Source organism: Manacus vitellinus, unplaced genomic scaffold, assembly GCF_001715985.3.
Source record: "Manacus vitellinus isolate BGI_N305 unplaced genomic scaffold, ASM171598v3 scaffold_1_pilon, whole genome shotgun sequence".
NCBI lineage: Eukaryota > Metazoa > Chordata > Aves > Passeriformes > Pipridae > Manacus > Manacus vitellinus.
The window spans coordinates 57,390,788-57,410,149 of NW_021939396.1; the positions used below are offsets into that span (position 1 = coordinate 57,390,788).

Genomic DNA, 19,362 nt, shown 5'->3' on the forward strand with positions numbered 1-19,362 from the left:
CTGCTGCTGGTTGCTTGAGAGGAGATCGACGTCCACCTAGCTTATCACCTTGTTGTTCTCTTTTTCAGTAGTTCCCTTAGCTTTACCACAATAAACACAGTCCTTAACACTGCATACCTGAAGTCCCTTTTCCCCATCGTCCGTGCTGGGTGATCACCTTCAAGTCTGTAAACAAGGACTTGGGTGCTCTTATTGATAAAGCTGCTCACTGCTCCCCTGACAATAACCTTAGATTTCTATCCAATGCGGTTTTTGTTATTAAAAATAAAATAAGAATAATAGAACTTGTGCTCCATTAGAAAAGTCACACGTGACAGGGCTTTAAAAACAGGCTTAGAGCTTAAAGGGACAATAAAATAAGAGAAGGAATGATGTTCTTCTGGACTGGGGTTTCTGGTGCAGGATTATGGGCAGAGAAGGAAGCAGTGCTACCAAAGAGCAGTCAGAGGTGAGAGAGCAAACATCTTGCCTGCTTTGCATACAGTGGGTTTTTCTCTTATCCCATATGCCCTGGTTCTACAAACCTTCTTTTAAGCTAAAGTGTAGGTGTGTCTGCTGAGGAACAGCTCTTTGAAGAAGCTGTAGGTGTAGCATGTCTGTCATTAATCACTCTCCAATCATGGAAAATGAAATGAACAGTTAGTCAGTGGGTAAAAAAACAAAGACTCATTTTTCAAGTCTTCTTACCAGATGAACAGACACCTTTTGGTGACACCAGATTTCTTGTTTTCTTTTTTTTCTCATTCTTATATTAATTTATTGGATATTTAAAATCTAGTGTAGATAGTGCTACCATACATAAAAATATGATTATGCTTAGAAGATATCTTAAATATTAAAAAGGTAAGGACATAAGCAGAAAAAATCCCATAATGACAGTTGGAATAACTAATAATGCTGATAATGAAATATCAGATCATCACTATAAATTATTATCACCTATTAAAAATTAATTGGTTATTAAGTGTTACTTAGAGCTCTACTACTATCTTGATGACGTGAAAATCATTCCTGATTTTCTGGCATCGGAAACCTCATGCGTTATATACCTTTCCTTCAGACATATTTATAGCACTGCTGATCTGAAAGTATCATTGCTGGTGGTTTGGAAACTTGTAAGACCACTTTTCAGATGCCAGCAAAAAATGTATACATATTTGGAGCACATGATCAAAACATATGAAAATAATCATATAAGAAATCTCTTTAAGACTTCTCTATTCTACACAAATGTTACATCCCCAGGAAATGGCTCTATAACAGGAATTAACACTGAACAGACTTATACTGAAAGAAAATGTTGCTCAGGCTCAGTAGCCTGTTTCCAAAAAATACCACTTTGAGTTCACAGAGCCTTGTGTAAGGGAAGAGTCACAGTCTCAACAGCTTAATTCCACACTAAGGAGAGGAACTTGGGGAGCAACAGATCACAACATCTCCTGGTCATTCTGACAGGAACAGTACTGGAATTCTACTTTTGCACTCTTTGCCCTGCACACAACCGCAACATAAACGTAATCTTCTATTTTTTTCCTTTCTCAGTTCTAGATTAACAATATACAATTTTTCATCTTTGTCCCCAAATAGAGACACAGGTGTCTGTTCCCTGATGCACATCTCCCTGAATGAGGTCTGACACTCCTTCTCTTCCATGCCGATGATCTAATTATTCCCACATGCTGCTGAAAGATGTTGCAGTTTACATGCTATGAGATGTGTCTCACTGCATGTGTCTCACATGCTATGAGTGTGTCTCATTGACATCTGTTCTACCTGACTTCTGACAGCCAGCACCAGTATGCAGCATAGGGCAGGACCTACAGACAACTGACATGACACAGAAAGTACCATCTGCATAACCTTTAAATCTTTAAAGTCAGTTTCCAGTATTACAATCACAGATGCAGTTTCTTCTATTATTTATGAGCAGGCTGTGAAGACATATTTCAAAGAACAATTTAGCCTTTAATAATTTTTCAGCTTTTAGTGAGCAATGACTGTTCAGAGTGAATTTACAGAAAACACATCAGTATTTCGAATTTACCAGTCAGAATACCCTGCAGTATAAATTGTCATCTTGTTACAAGAATGGAGTAGCTCACAAGATGTAGCATGTCAGATAAATATATTAGGAATACTGTAAGAGAAAAAAAATCACTCATTTTTCCTTATTTTCTTTAAAATAGGAGAGATTTGCAAACACACACTTATTCAAACCTTCATTTCAAGTTAGTCATCACAGTGTTTCACTCTCCAGTTCTTTATATGCTGTGAACCTCCAGTGTCTATGCAGTTGTTTCTAAGGTAACAGATCAAGATGCCTTGTGAAAAAATGAATCAGATCTTGAATATTCAAGATATCTCCAGTTGCAGAAATGAGAAAGGACAGTATCATCTCAACTGAGGGTTCTCAATACCTTTTAGACCCTGACCTGATTTGCAGGCAAGAAAAATATAATCCATAAGGCTGCAAGTGTGAGAGTACCGTGGCTCATGCAGTTTCAGGCATGTAAACTGTCAGAAATTTTTAATCAGAGCCATAATTAAAGAATTAGGGAGGCTGTTCTAAACAGAGTCTCATTGCCTCATTGAAGGGTACACACACACAGAATGCAGATGAAGAATGTGTTTGGTAGGATTGAGCCTTCATTATAACCAATGACAGCTGCACAGAAATCTTTCTGTCAGATATGTGATGCACAAACCAAAAAACACATTAAAAATTAAGGTGAACCAGCATATGAAAATAAATGCATATACACCTTTCTCAAGAGATCAAATATGTACTATTTCCACCAAAGAAAACAAATTGCTATCTTTCACAGGTCTTTCATAGGATTACCTGGGTCAATCATTTTCAGCAAATGGAATTACTGGGTTTTGTTGAGGTTTTTTGCTGTTGGTTTGACTGTGTGTTTGTTTTCTTAGGCTGGTTAGAACTACCTTTTTTTTTATTTCAAAGCCTATTTTACTTATTATCTGAATCCAGAATTCATATAAACATTTAAATGCAAGTAAGGCACATAGAGAGAATATTAACTGAAATATGTAAGGCTTTTAGAAAGCTTTTGTTGCTACAAAAATGTAAATTCTTTGCTTAACAATCTCTGACATACGTTTATTGATACATGCACACACCCACGAACTGTGATAAAATAATCATAGGGTATTTTTCAAATGCATATTAGAATGGGATCTAAAAAATCAAATTCATAAAAAAGGATCAGACTTGATAAAAACCTTCAGGGCTGTATTATTTTCCAGGTTGTATAAGGAAAAATTGAGGCAACTGGGGATCAGACAAAAGTCATGGCCATATGACTTTACAGGTCATGACTGCTTCTACCTGTTTTCCTATCTTTGAATTAGCTCCAAATGCCCCAAATGCTACTGCATTACAAATTATTGCTCACTACAAATGCATGTAATAAAAACTGTTCTGAATATTTACATAGGCTTGTTTGGCAGCATTCTCCAGTGACTACTCTGCATGAAGAAAATATTAACAGATTTTGGGACTTGTATCATTTAACAAACTGAAAGGCAGATGCATTGATTAGGGTCTTACGTTCTTGGAAAGATGTGAAGAGCATCTGGAATCGGCTGTTTCGACTGCCTTCATCTGCCCACATGCGGATTACACCCAGACCTGTCCGCAGCATTACATCATTAGCAACAGTGCTGCAAAACTTTGCTTTCAAATCCTCCACGGAGCTGCTTCCATCATAGACAGCTACAAAATTCCTTTTGCATTCATTGGAATTCTGCATCTCGTAGTCCAAGAATCGCAAATAGATCTATGAATCAATCAGACAACAAAGGCAACATGTACAGATATTTGAGAGTGACTGAAAAAAACATTAAGCAACTTTGCTCTACCTTGTAGGAGAAAAAGTACACAACACCACAATCAGAATAATTTTTCTGGAGCTGGTGATCCACAGGGCACTTCCTTGTAAGGGCATTTATATGTAAACTGAGTACCATTTGTATTTCCTGGTATTTTGTCCTGCTTCCACTCTATCAGAAGATCTAGGTACTTTTTTGTTCTTATTTGCTGTAAGGTCCTAATTTCAAAGTATATACCTCTCTTTCAGAAATATGTACGACAGTTCTTCAAACTGAAGGACAGATAAGCTAGAAATTTCTTCTTTCACTGCTTGGCACAATATTGCTCTATTACATGCCTGGCATGGAAAATAATAAGGCAAATCATTGCATCTCCCTCCCCAGAGTCAATATGTGTCATCTTTCTATGTCCCTGCTACACTGGTTCAGGAAGTGAGAATCTGAGAGCCAGGCAGAAATCAATCATAACTCTTTTTACCTTTCCTCAAGCAATTTTTCCACCTCTTGGCTCTTCTAAACAAAACATTGTGGTATATAACTTCATAATTTAACAGGGTTGAAATCAGGCTTACTTTATGGAAACTTCTAGAAACCTAGAAAGTTTCTTAGGAAATGTCTCTTGCATACAAGCTGTCTCATGAAGTAATAGATTTAGTGCCTTTTGCAAAGAACTCTTTAAATCTACCTAAAAAGAAGTAGGGGTGACCATAAAAGGCTATCATTTTGTATTCAGTATATGGACTTTAACAGGGAAAATCACTAATTTTAGAAACATTTGATTATACAAGCAAAATCAAATATTCCATTAACAAAGAAGGCAAGTAGTATTTTCAATAGATACATGACAAATAATCAAACTGTCAAGGGTACCTGGGAGACTTCAGGGTGAATTACCGCAAAAATAGTATAAAAAGAGAGTAAACATATCCAGCATAGAGTTGGATCTCCAGCTTGAAAAAATAACCAAAAAAGAAACCCCACTGTATTAGACATAAAATATACTTTTTTTGAAACAACTTTATTGACTTCAGGTATTTTTTTACATGCACAGAACAATTGCTTTAATACACTTCTCTGACTTTGCATAAAGTACACAAACATAGCATATCCTAGTAGCAACAAGACTCACCATTTCACTTCATGAATACATGAAAGCTCTTATGGTTTAGGCATTATGTGCTCTTAAGCAACATGTTACTGTTTCATAATAGCCCAGATTTTTTTTATGAGCCTTTTCAGGTAGCATATTATGGTGCATTTTCATTCCTTGTTAGGCTTTGCATAAGTGTTTCTCTAAAAAGGGTATTTGTAGAAAAAAATTTTACTAGCAAATGAAATTTGGTATACTAAGTTTCATTTTGCTTGCCAAACTTTTTTCTAGTATGTTATTTCTTACAGTAACCCTTACTTATGTTCCATCCTTCCCATTCTTCAGAATAATTCAGAGGAACGTATTTCAATTAAATTCAGTTAAGTGAATTCTACTTTCACCATGTATCTTGGGTTTAACATACTATAAATTAAGAAGCTGTTTGTATTGATCTCTATGAAATGGAGCAGTTAAGAGCAATACACAAAGAAATATTCAGACGGAAATATCTCATGTGAAGGCATACTTTTTATAGTGTTTTTCACTTCATGTATTGGTTGCTCCAGTAAAGTAGTGGAATGATACATACTATTGTCCTGACAGAGAACGATTACACATGGGGGAGGGAGGTATTGGAAGAGGCAGAGCCATGATATCCACACCCAGCAACTGGCCCATAGCTGGGAAACACCAGAGAACTGCTTTTGTGTCCTGAAGACCAGTTGCTCCTGCTCAAACAAGAGTGTAACAGGCTGTGCAGCCCTGGCACCCAGCCTCTCCTGTGAATCTGCTGAGAGTCCATAGTCCATCTCTGCGTAACTTACAACAGGGAGTTAAATGCACACTTTGCTTTTCTTTTTCTCCATTAACAGTGTCAGTCTGCTTCAGACAGGTGCTTCAGTGCTTGCCAGCTTTGTTACGGGTAATGCAATAAAACCCTCCTGCAGCTGATTTTATGCAATATTGTATAAATGTGACTGTTTTCCAGGAAGCAAAGCATGTCAGATCGCTGTCTCACAGAGAAGAACAGATGGCTTCCAACATATTATTGTCATGAATCATGACTTTAACACTATATATGCCTATCATATGTATGCCATCTGTATGTTACAATATACTATACATATATGATAGACCACACAGATATAATGCAATGTATCACATCACATTTTTATCACATTTTTATCACATTTTTATCTATTCCAATTTTCAGTAAAGCTCTTGTTTACTCCAGGAAAAAGAAATTATCTTAGTCTGACTACAGAATAACAGCAAAATTACACCTACTGAGTGAAAGACCTCTCATTCTTGTTTGTATGTTCTTTATTTCTACCCTGCTTTCTCATATATATGCATTTATATATACAAGTGTATATGCATATACATATATATAAGCACATATCTAGCTTGTAAAGGGTATCCTATTTCAGTACTGAGATGCAACTTTTATGAGTTTTCATTCTTACAAGAAATGTGTGCTAATCCTCACTGTGGTTACAAAATACCATCTCTCACAGCAATTTCCAGCATTCATCAATTATTCCTGTTCTGCTCAAACATCCTATTCATACAACAGTACAGCCAAAATCTTATTTCTATGGGTTTATCATTTGACATTCTCTAGTTTCTGGCATCACACTAGCTTTATAAAATGAAAAATATTTCTTAGAGTAGCAGTCATAAATGCTGAAAAGGATTCAAGAGAATAATAACTTAGCATTCTGCTCTGAGTCTTTCAGTGAAGCAGACAACACCTTCAGTTCTTCCTAGGACTGAATTCTGCTGTCAGTCATACCAGTTCACTCCTCCGTGCGAGAAATTCAGCTAACATCATAACATATATAACTTGATAGGCACTGGAACCACTGGAAAGAAATATCTGATTTAAAAATCTACATCTATCCTTCAGAAGAAAGATGCCACCTTCTCCAATGGCATGAAGTTTCATAAATTAGACAAAACAAATTCCTGATATTCTGAGGTGAGTTGGATTTTCATTCTCAAAATCTCCTTTGGAGATGACTACTCCTAGAACTTTATATAAAATAATGAGGACTTGGTACAACACTCACTGAAATCAGTGGGTATTTTTCCATTTACTTATTTGGATCAGACCTTTGGATTAAGACTGCAGTGAATTTTCAAAAACAGGAAACTGATTACCTACACTGACAATCTGATGTTGGATCAGATTTTATTTTAAAGCGCTGGAATAATTTAATTGCATCTGCACGCCTCTGCCAACTTTTATGGTTTTATAACTATATATTTGCCATTGTTCCTGTCACTGGCTGTAAGACCCACACTAGTAGAAGAAAATGACTAATAAATTGAGTTCCCCGAGGAAAGAATGAAACTGATTATATGACAAACTCTTACCTAATGCAAAATGTTCCCTATACATAGCTTTTTGAAATCAGTGGCAATATTCTCATTATTTTCACTGGTATGTGGATCTCACTAAAAAAATTAATCAGAAAGTGAAATAAAAATTATCAATATTTCTGGTTATGTCATTTACAAAGACCTTAGCCTTTACTTTACTGTAGCCATTACTTCTACCAGTAGTGGATAAGGAACTTTGTTCCCCTGAAAAAAAACAAATGAGCTAAAGAAGAGGTCACCAACTCAACCACCATCTGCTTTCATTAAGAATGTTTTCACTGATGCCAATAGAAGCTTTTGAAATGACCATTTCCATAGATACTGACACATTATATTACCATAATCAGGGCATTCTTGTTGACGAGAACATCTTCTTTGAAAGGAACATAACTGCCATATCTTCTTTCATATTTTTGCTGCTAAGTTTTAATAAGACACTTTCTTCAAATCATCAGTTCCACATTAGCTAGAAGAGTGGGCTGCTCAAGTATTAGATTTACTGAGGTTTGAGACGTCACTGCAAATGCCAGTGTCATTAGCAACAAAACTGATTAAGCCTCACTGCAACTGTGGCATATATAATTTACACTTAATCACATTATATTTTAAATAATTGTCTTGTCATCTTTAAGATTTGTATTGTAATCATGAACAATTATCAAAAAGAAAAATGCTGGATAAGTTTTATTATTTTTTTAATTTAAATTTGAAAACAACAGAAATGTCTGATTGCATGTACTAGGAAAAAAAACCCAACCCATTATAAACTATAAACCGCGGTAAAATGGTCAGATTATAATCTCTTCATAGTGATCCACTTTTGATGAGTTCTGCTTTTTAATCAATCACTGAATGTTAGGGCTGACAACATGATTGATCAGACCAGTCAGGAAAAGCTTCCAACTATATCCCTGTATCAGACTTAATATATGTCCACAGACACTCAGTCCCTCTAAATGAAACCAAACCAAACAAACAAAAAGCCATCGTTCAGCTGCCAAAAATAATTTAGACATAAGAGAGAAACCTCAGCTCCATCCAAGCATAATGTCCAGATTTCGCATATTCAGCTTCTGGGTTCATTCAATTCACTTGTAAGCACAGGACTTGGTTAAATCATCCTATGTCCTTCCTCACTGCTCAGTGATCAGTTACAGCACCTGCTTTATTCTGCATCTTTTTCAGCTCTATGTGATTAGCAAAGGGCTTTCAAGATGATACCTAGAGTATTTAGGCCTCAGAAGCCCTGTTTTTTAGGGCAGATTGTGCAACACTAATTAATCTCCTTCAAGGCAGCAAGGCGCCAACTATACCAACCTACAAAGCATATTACTGATGATGCTTGAATTTGCCTTCTGATGCAGCCTATCTTCATGTCTGGATCTTAAACTTCTTTTCAATTAACATTACTTCAATCCAAAAGTGTTAACAGTACACGTTCTGTTTGGATTTTTGATTGGCTGGTTGGGTGTTTTTTAGATTTTTGGACCTTCTGTTATTAGTCTGGGAAGATATTGTGCAAACAGAGAGCTCCATACCTCATATTTTCCTCTCTTCTGGGGCTTGGAGAATACTGTCTGTCAAAGGTGACAACATTATACAGTACTTCTAAGACCCTGTGGTTCACAGCCAAGGCTCAGACATCAAAATACCATTTTCCTGGACAAGTGAAGCTCTTTGGATTTCTTTGCTTTGTCCTATTTGTTTCTTCAAACTTCTGTGACTACCCAATAGCTGACATTTATTCTAACTGTCAAGTCACCCTCATTTTTCTCTAATACAGTGCCAAAATGCTTGCAAGTGACAACCTTTACAGCTCCTTGGTGTTGTTCTGCTTTTAACACAGAAAACTGTAGATCAAATCCTGATTCTGCTGTTCTCTTTGGCGGATGTTTTATTACTTTCATCAGTAGCTTTTTTTATCATATTTCCTACTATTTGGTTTGAGAATGCTGAGGTTTGTTATATTTCTATACCTGAATGGAATAGATTCATGGGAACTTAAAACTGGTGGGTTTGTCAGTGTTGCTCTGACATGCGCATTAACATGCCTGCTAGCAGAGTTTCTACACACATGATTGTAACATTGCACCTTCATCTAAGAAAATTGTTTCAAATAAGTGATTTTAATAGTTTAAAGTAGGTAAACAATATTTTCTACTTGTTTAAACATAATTTGTTCACCTTGTTCCAGGTATGTCAAATACATGTGTTGGGCTTTTTTTAATTCATAATATTATTTGCTTTATCTGTGTGTTACCAAGCTTCAGAGTATCTTCAGAGATGGAGCTCATCTGAAGCCTGCAAAAGAGTCTCTGGCTGTTAATTATTCAGTCTTTAAATTTCATTTTTCTGTAACATTTTAAGAATCAAAACTCAAATGGCTCCTATTAAACTTTAGTGCAGTACTTAAAGCTTCTCTTCTTCACCCGATTAAGAAGCTTCCAAAAATTAGGGATGTGGTAGCCTGGCAGTGCTGACACCTCAGACTGCTTTTCTTGCAGGCCTTATTTAAGAGCACTAGTTTCCACTTCACATAGGAGAACAGAAGATGTTTTGGTTTAGTCAGATTGGTTTAAACTGACTCTTAACGCCACAGTTTGCTTCACTGCATGTTTCCTCCTAACTGGAAATGCATGCACAAGCCAGTCTCTCTCTGGACTACACTCCATATGAAGTCAGGCACCTGGAACCATCTCTTTATTTGGTTAGTTGTGCGGATACAAGGTCCAGCATGTCAACGGTGGCAAGTGATTTAGAGCCTTTAGCAGGTAGCAGTACCTATTCTTTGTAAATATGCAAGTGTCTTGGTCACACTGAGGCTCTTGGCCCATGCCCAGCCTCATCCTGCAACAATCCAGCCTCATCCCTCCCCAGGCTGCTGCCTGGCTTGTGCTTGGGCCAGCCTCATTGCCTGAGGAAAGTCCAGCCACTGCTATACCCCAGCCACCACGGCTGGGAGTGCCCAACTCTCCTTATCAGCCATGTCCTGGCCCTGTGGCCACCCTCTGCCTGGCCCCCTTCTGTGTACAGTGCAGCCCCCTCCTTCTGCTCCCCAATGGCTCTGCTTGAGACAAACTTCGCCACTCACAGGCAGCTCAGCGTTAAGGGCACTGTAATAATATGTCAAAACTAGATACTTGTTAATTGATACTTTTGGTTTCTCAATCTTTTGTATCAAGCCTTTCATCCTATAAAGATCCTGAAAAGATATCTTCTTTGCCCCATAGCTTGCTCAGGTGGGGTAAGAAAATTAGGCATCACTTTGTCTAAAAAGCTTATAACTCCATTTTTTTTTCTCATAGTGTAAATACAGTGGATATCCTTGCTATTTTCTCAGTACAAATGTACTTCTTGCTCGTTCCTCCAGAATAGATGACTTTCACTGGACTACATTCAAATTAATTCTTGCCTATCTGTAGTTTTTGATGCTGTTTCCTGAGCTGCCCAGAGCTTCTGGTAATAGTGCTTATAATAGCATTGCACACTGTTTTTTTCCCAGCATCAGAATATCATATTTGTAAACATTTAATTACTCTTATTGTCACATTCTGCTGTCTTTTTTTTTTCTACAGAACCTCTGAAAGAGCAAGCATGACACAATTCTTGGGAAAGTTGCTCACCCAAGAGAGCGCTACCTGAGCACAAACATGCATTCTGTCTTCCTGGGGGGCCTTGTCAAACTCTGCTGATACATCCAATATAGAAAAACACTTGTTGATATTAGCCTTCAAAATTTCACCCTTATCAGAAAGTAAGACAATACTAAATTTCTTTTTATTTTCTATTCCGAAATACAGAATCTTTGCTTATCCAGTGCTTGTAGGCAATGATATCTCTGAAGTTTTTCAAATCCTTATGCGAAAAGCTTATACACTTCCTTCTCTGGGCTTTGTTCTCCAGTGAAGAATTTTCAGATGGGGATGTTCCTCCAGAACTTTACTGTTCTGGGTGGGTTGGCACATTCAGTCAGCAGCTCACTTCTTAATTTTACATTCTTGCTCTGATTACTGATTGAAGTCATATTCTACATGAAGTGCAGAACCCCCAATATTACTGAATTCACAGCAGCAACTGACTTTGAATGATTATGAGAAACACACACTTTTCAACCAGTCACTTTCAAGTATGACTCCAGGTCTGCATGTAGGTTGAAGTTGTGTTCAAACTGCCTTATGCTGTCTTCTGCACTTACAGAAAGTTTCCATTCTGCATGCATTTTGGGGGGTTTTTTGGTTTTGTTTGTTTGTGTGTTTGGGTTTTTTTTTGGGGGGGGGTGTTTGTTTGTTTTGTTTTGGTGAGGGTTTTTGTAATATAAGGTAATCAGTGATCACTCTGTTTTAAGTGTGTGCAAGAAATTTGCTGCCCTCTGTCTCATTCCAGCTCACTGAGGATAGCAACATTACACCCAGGCTGTCAGCTTGAAGCTCAGGTTCAGAGATCTCAAGTTCATACTCCCTGGTTAATCTCATTGCTCATACATTGAGCTCAGACTTGGCTTCAATACGGAATTGGAAACCAAGGGAAGGACTTGAATCTTGCTTCTGCAGACAGTTTAGATTGGATGATTTTAAGCCAAATGAAATTGCAAGCAACCCACATTCTGGCACAGTTTAATTAAGAAACTAAAGATGAAAAGATCCAGCACAAACTCTGTTTGAGAAACTCTGGCCTTTTAGGCATAATTCCCAGTAACAAACTGTGCAGCCCAGAGTACAGGAACACGTGAATTTAAAGATGCCTACTGAGTTCTCACTGTTCTTAGCAGAAGAGTCTGTTTTCATAGGTGAAAGCTGACATAAATTAAAGTGATGTCATTAAATAATTGTACTGAATATGTCATTAGTTCAAGGTTATATAAGCACAAAGGAAGTTGATGGCAAAGCATGGACAATAGAATTCAGTTCAATTGAATCAGACCCATAAAAAATGTTATCATAAATTTTACATCATACATGTTTCTTTAAAATTTATTCACTTATTCCTTCCTTAATATCTGAAAATTTTTCAACCTGTCCCAGTATGGTGAAACGTATATACCTCTGTGTGTGTGTATATATATATATATGTGTTTGGAAACAACACTAAGAAAGTTCAAATGGACTTACCCCTCGAAGATGGACCTAGGCTTGAAAACTTTTTTTCCTAGCTTGTTGTGAAATCTTTCAACTCCACATGTTAGGAAACACTAATTTATATTCTTTTATATTGCTCAATCTCTCTACCCAGATAGCTCTGCAAGATGGGAACAGCAAGATCCATCAAGAGATGACCCATCCCAGCTCTCTGCCTAAAGGTAGGATTGATTAGTACTGTTTCTCCCATTTTTTATTATTGTTATCCCATTATTGTTATCTAACCCACACTTTAAGACTGCTAGCAACGCTAACTGAACAGACTTTTTCAACCAATCACTCATAATCCCAACCAATCATAATTCCCTCACTGTTGTTTGAAATTTTCTTCTTTAGTATCTAACCTGAAACTTTCAGAGTGTGGGACCATGAGTTATACTACAGACATGGACTTCAGAGCATTCCTTCCTCATTGTAAAAGCCTTTTATTATATCATACTCCTTCACAAAATCATGTAGATTACATTAAATAACTTTTAGTACTACTTCCATTTTTCTAAAACTCTCTTGTTGCTCTCCCTTCCAGATGCCCTTCAGCTAGGATACACTTGTTGAAATGCAACACAACTAAATGTAGGTATGGAAGAGTTAACGAACTTCAATCTTTAACACTCTATTAACAGTGTTAGTGTGGTGTCCTTCTGTTATACTCTGTGTTTATGGTTATGTAGCTACCCAATTTGTAGTTTTACATCAGGACTGAAGTGTGGATAAATACTACAGGTAAGTAAATAAGGGATTTTTAGGAGGTTTTTGAATCATAGAACTTTGGAGTTAGATCAAGTAAGAACATGACAATGACATTACTAGATCAACCAATTATGAACTTGAATTAAGACTACAGGATAATTTTGTTGGCTTATTTGTGCTGATTCTAAGAAGTGCTATTCTAATTTTGTGTTTACCTGTTTTCATTCTACTAATATCTAAGTACATCATAGAATATTTTGGGTTGGAAGGGACCCAGTCCAACTCTCTGCCATAAGCAAAGATGTCTTCAAACAAATCCAGTTGCTCAGAGTCCCGTCCAACCTGACCCTGAGTGTTTCCAGGGATGGGTCATCGACCAACTCTCTGGGCAACATGTTCCAGTGTTCCAAGACCCTCATTATAAAAAACTTTTTCCTCATACCTATTCTAAATCTACCCTCTTTTAGTTTAAAACCATTATCCCTTGTCCTCTTACTACAGGCCATGCTAAAATGTTTGTCCCCACTTTTCTTATGGGCCCCCATTGAGTACTGGAAGGCTACTATAAGGTCTACCCAGAGCCTTCTCTTCTCTTGACTGAATAACCCCAACTCTCTGTCATTCCTCACTGGAGAGGTGCTCCATTCCTCTCATTATTTTTCTGGCCCTCCAGCAGGCCCATGTCTTTCCTGTTCTGGGGGCCCAGAGGTAGACACAGCACTCCAGGTGGGGTCTCACAAGAGCAGAGTGGAGGGGTAGATTCACCTCCCTTGACCTGCTGGATACGCTGCTTTTGATACAGCCCAGGATATGGTTGTTTTTCTGGGCTGCAAGTGCACATTGCCAGCTCATGTCCAGCCTCTCATTTACCCCCAAGACCTTCTTGGCAGAGCTGCTCTCAATCTGTTCATCCCCAAGCTTGTTTTGATACTGGGGGTACCCTGAATGAATATAAATTACATATAATATATGTAATAATCATTCATCAGCCCAGTCATCTCATATCACTGCTTGGTATAACAAAGTGGGAAGCTCATCTACTTAACTGAAAACCCCTATCAATATTAAATTTATCAAAAAGTAAAAAAAAAAATGATATGAGATTAAAGCATATTCTGGAAATACTTTATCTGTAGCCTTTATGAGCCAACTTTTCTTCTCAACTTTCCCATAAGAAAAATGCTGATACTAATGACTTTTTCTCTTCTGGAAACTCTTACTGAAGAGAACCCTACAGCATTCATCCATGTGTTATATTGATGATGAAACAGTTACATATCCAGTACAGTCTCCTCTCTGAGATTATACACAAAAACCCTTATCTGTTTAAAGACAGCAGAGATTAGTGCATAGATAAATTCTACCTTGTAAAACCTTTCCTGTCCAATAAAAGACAGTTAGAAAAAGTATACTGTGGAATCTCTTTAACACAGTGAATAAAAGTAGGTAGGAGGCATAAAGCTGTTCCAATTGTAAAGAAGGGAGAAGCAGTAGTTTTTCAGCAACAATTAATGCTATAATAACTGATAATCTATGGATAAGGGGGGAAATCAAGCAGAATCCAGGAAAGTATTGTTAAATTCGTTGCAGCCCTCTCATTTTACAAAGGCATTGCTTGATGTCTGTGGTGGGAAGGAAATGAGAACACTATCTCTTTTTGTCTGTGGCTCTAAACCACTAAAGGTTTTATACAGAGGAACGTGAATTTACCTTGGGTCCATTTTCACAGTTCCCAGATGAGAAATAATGATGACCTTAGGGAGCCAGCAGTGTTCCCTTAGTAGTCTCTATATTAGGTATTTGAAATACATTGAAAATTAAAATGATAAGATTACTTCCCACTTAAGAAAACATGTTGATTGTTTAAAAATATGAGCAAAATTAAAGATGAATTTAAGAAAATCACTTATGGCACAAAAAGCACATTAGCACTGCCCACATCATCACTTATAGAGAAAGGTGGTTATTTTGGCTGAGATGACAAATTACCCTTCCACAGCAGAAGGAAAAAATAGTTTACAGTTCAAGCTGTAAAGTTATTAAACGAGATCTGACTGTACTAAGAAATGCACAATATATTAGAAAAGTCAATTTCTTAAATTAAATGGCAAATCAGCAAGTGGATGAAGGACTGACCTTGGATCGGGGTGGCGCTCGGATGTACCATTTACAGTCTACTGCTTCAGTTTCAGAAGCTTTTCCTTCTTTGACAATTTGTACAGATTCCACAATTCCTTCAGGTCCTCCCATCTCAAACTCACAAACTGAATAACAAAACACCAGAAAAAATGAAACCTGAACAGCAAACAAAAATATTTTCTACAGAAGAGTATAAAGGCCTCCAAGTTAGAAAAAAACCCAAAACCAACATACCAACCTGGCAATGGTTTCAAAACGCCAAGGTCCTTAAAATCTGGATCTTAAAAATAGAGAAAAATAAAATAAGTTTTGTTCAATATCTAGGCTTTAATGTCAATGTGCTAAAATTTGATAATGTGCTTCAATGACATAATTATACATATACTTCTTGAAAATGAGAAATGTTTCAAAACTATGGCAGCACACTAATTTTTAATGCAGAAATTATTGATACTATCATACCAAGTTATTTTTTTGTTATGAAATCCTGCTTTTCTCTGTCTCTCTCTTTCAGAAGAATAAGTTCAAAAATATTTCTGCATACATTAGCAAGTGAGAACATCACACAGCTAACCACATGATATTTTAATACATCAGTCTAATGAAAGAGGATATATTTACAGACCCATTCAGAATCTTTTTGCCTATTTTGCATTTTACAGTATAGCACTCAACTTAACTAGAGAAATGTAAACTTCATTCTGTCTTTTTGAATAGTCTGCCATCCCCACTGACCAAGAGGAGACATTTCTTTGTGAGAAGTATCCATTTGGCCTTATTGGGAAAAAATATTATAAGGATTTACAGTGGAATTCATTGTGTTAACAAGGTAATAAGTCTAATACGTGTGCTATTTTCCATCAGATAAACATGATTATATTTGCTGTCTGATAGGATTTGTATCACACTTTTATAGCCAAGTGTAGTAAATAGAAGAAATGAGTTTGGTCTTAGACCTAGGATTCAATAAACAACAATCCACAGACAAATTATCATTTCACAATATTTGGCCCAGTTTGAAGATACTGTCCAAAATCAGAAATGTGAGAGACTAAAGCATTTCAAGATATGTTTTCTTAGAATAAACTGATCTTGTCTGGGAAAGTTTTATCATTTGCTTTTCCACCTAAAAAAATGTTTTGCACTGTTTTTCTCATTTACACATAGAGTTGTTCTTGTTTCAGAATGGTGTCAATGAAGAAGGAACTATTAACAAAACAATGAAGAGAAAGCTTGGAAGTAGGAGATGTATCAAATGAAAAAAACCAAACCCACAACCAATCCACCACCAAAACTCCTGTTTCCCTCTAGCCTTAGTCTATCCAGGATAGCAAGAATCATAACCAAATAATATAATGAAAAAATCTAGTGTTTGTAAGTAAGATTGGCCATTTTAATCTCAATGGTCAAAATGTATTGACTTCAAAAACTGGAGTTGTAAAATCACTTTTTAAATTATTCCTCTGTAACCAGGCTGCTGGTGTTCTTCCCATTTATCTTTTACAGTTGCAAAATATAAATCATGAGTAAATACTCATGACCTTCTGGAACCACAAATATAACTGATTAGGCAATTAGCATTAATTGTTAAGCAGTTTTATAGATCAGTAGATACATATGATAATCAACAACGATAAATGTAACCAAATATTTCAGTTAATGTACTTGGATGTTGATAACTAATGCTGAAACAAAAAACTTTGAATTCTGGTTCAAATTAACATCCCAACTGTATCCCACGTAACCATTGCATTTCTTCCTTTAACTAAGTTTGCAAGGATCACTTCGATCCACTGAAAACACTCCACCACATTAGCAAAGTACAAAGGAGGAAGAAGGTGAAAAACGTCCTGCCAGGATCTTCCCCATATGAAGGAGTTTTCATATAAAGCAGTGCCAGTAGCAAGAATCCAGGTTGAAGTGTAATCTAGACCATGCAATTTGCTGCACAAAACAATTCTTAAAGTATGTTCTTGTGTAACAATACAGTAACATTGGTAACAGTGCACACAGAAATGTTAACATTCTAGAAATATGGTAGATCTTCCTCAGCCTTGAAAAATAATCTTTTTGCAATTTTTCAGCATTTCAAGAGTGATGGTGAAATAAAATCTATGACACCTGAGGTGATATACTTTATTACCATTGCTAATATACCAATACTATTATAATAAAAACAAAATCTGTAAATAAGGTATTATCAGAGATGCTTAAAAGTCAACCACGTTTAAGCATATTTGCCCAGTAAATATTTGCTTTTTAAATAGTCTACCATTAAATAGATTAGTCTTTAGCAGCTCTTCTGTATGTAATTCAATCAAATTGTTATTCTCAGTCTGGCTGAGTCAGAACACTTTTAATGATATCTAAACACTGAGTGGCTAGATCTTCCAACAGAGAGATGAAAATCATGTTCCCATAAGGAAAAATTCCCCAAGCAGGAAAACTCTGAAAAAGAGTGAAAAAGAAGATGGATCACCAATAAGGAGAGAGAAAAGTAGGATGCAATAGACTTTAAGGGCAATGAAATATATGCAAATATTTTTACGAGGATCTCCTTAATAGCAAAATGAAGTATGTAAAGAGAAAAACAAGAATGTTCATAAAAATTTTGAAAATATCTAAAGGTTATGTAAATGGAAGACCTTACATCCAGAAGAAGTTCTGTGACTCTTTCCTGAAGCATTGAAAGTCTCTTTTAAAACAAAGTAACTCAATAAAATAAAGGTTATTTCCTCCAGTGATATATCACGACCCACTCTACAATAACAGACTGCTGCAATGTTTATTTATTATAAGCTTTACTGTAAAGCATTTGAAACTTTTTATGAGATGTAAAAAACTGTACCAGGTTATTTAGAGTTGCTGGAAAACAAAGAGAATGTGAAACTTTGGAGTGGCCTAGGGTGAAAATGATAGTAATCTGTAATTTCCTTAACTAGTAAAAAAAATGTAGTGAATTAGCAGACAGTGAGATGGACCATGCCTGTGATAGTATTGATCATCTTAGCATGAAGTCAAGTTGGAGGCCAGTGGTGCATCAAAGGGGTCAATACTGGGAAAAATCCAGTTTAATATCTTCATTAACAACCTGGATGATGAGACAGAGTGTACCCTCAGCAAGTTTACTGATGATACAAAGCTGCGAGGGATGGCTGATACATCAGAGGGACCTCAAGAAGGTGGAGAATCAGACTGACAGGAACCTCATGCAGTTCAACAAGGGGAAGTGTCAAGTCTTGCACCTGGGAAGGAGCAACCCCACACACCAGAAAATGCTGAGACCATCCAGCTGTAAAGCATCATTACATAAAAGGACCTGGGGGTCCTGGCAGACACCACATTAAATACGATCCAATAATATATCCATGGAGTAAATAAGGCCACCAGTATCCTGGGTTGCACTAGGAGGAGTGCTGCCAACCAGGCCAAGAGAACTGATCCTTCCCCTCTACTTGGCACTGATAAAGCAACATCTGGAGCACTGTGACCAGTTCTGGGTTTCCCAGAACAAAAGCAATATGGAGCTACTGGGATCCAGCAAAGGGTTATGAATCTGTTTAAAGGGCCAAAGCATCTCTCATATGAGGAAAGGCTGATAGAAGTGGGACTGGTCAGCCTGGAGAAGAGTAGGGTCAGAGGTGATCTTACAAATGTATACATAAACCTGAAGGGAGGGTGTAAAGAGAAGGCAGCCAGGCTCTTTTCAGTGGTATCCAGTGACAGAACAAGTGGCAATGAGCACATACTGAATCACAGGAGGTTCCGTCTGAACATCAGGAAACACTTTTCCACTGTGAGGGTGACTGAGCACCAGCACAGGTGGCTCAGAGAGGTTATGGAGTCTATATCCTTGGAGGTATTCAGTAGCTGTCTAGACACAGTCCTAAGTAAGTGGATCTAGGTGACTCTGCTTGAAAAGGGGGTTGGACAAAATGAGCTATAGAGGTGCCTTCTGATACCAGGCATTTTGTGATCCTCTGATTTTGTAATAACTAAACATCAGAACTGGATAATAGTAGAATAACCAGTCAAAAGACTAGACTTATTATTTAAGGTATAAGCAGAGGTTAG

General features: G+C 36.9%; 1 protein-coding gene across 1 annotated transcript in view; it reads right to left on the reverse strand.

Annotated features, from left to right (window-relative positions):
* NETO1 (neuropilin and tolloid like 1) overlaps positions 1-19,362 on the reverse strand; it is a 151,401-nt gene that overhangs the window by 13,516 nt on the left and 118,523 nt on the right. Inside the window, exons 5-7 of the mRNA XM_029959397.1 lie at positions 15,527-15,568; positions 15,286-15,413; positions 3,569-3,797 (exon numbers count right to left, since the gene is read on the reverse strand). Of these exons, the coding sequence (XP_029815257.1) occupies positions 3,569-3,797; positions 15,286-15,413; positions 15,527-15,568 (399 nt within the window). The remainder of the gene's footprint in view (positions 1-3,568; positions 3,798-15,285; positions 15,414-15,526; positions 15,569-19,362) is intronic.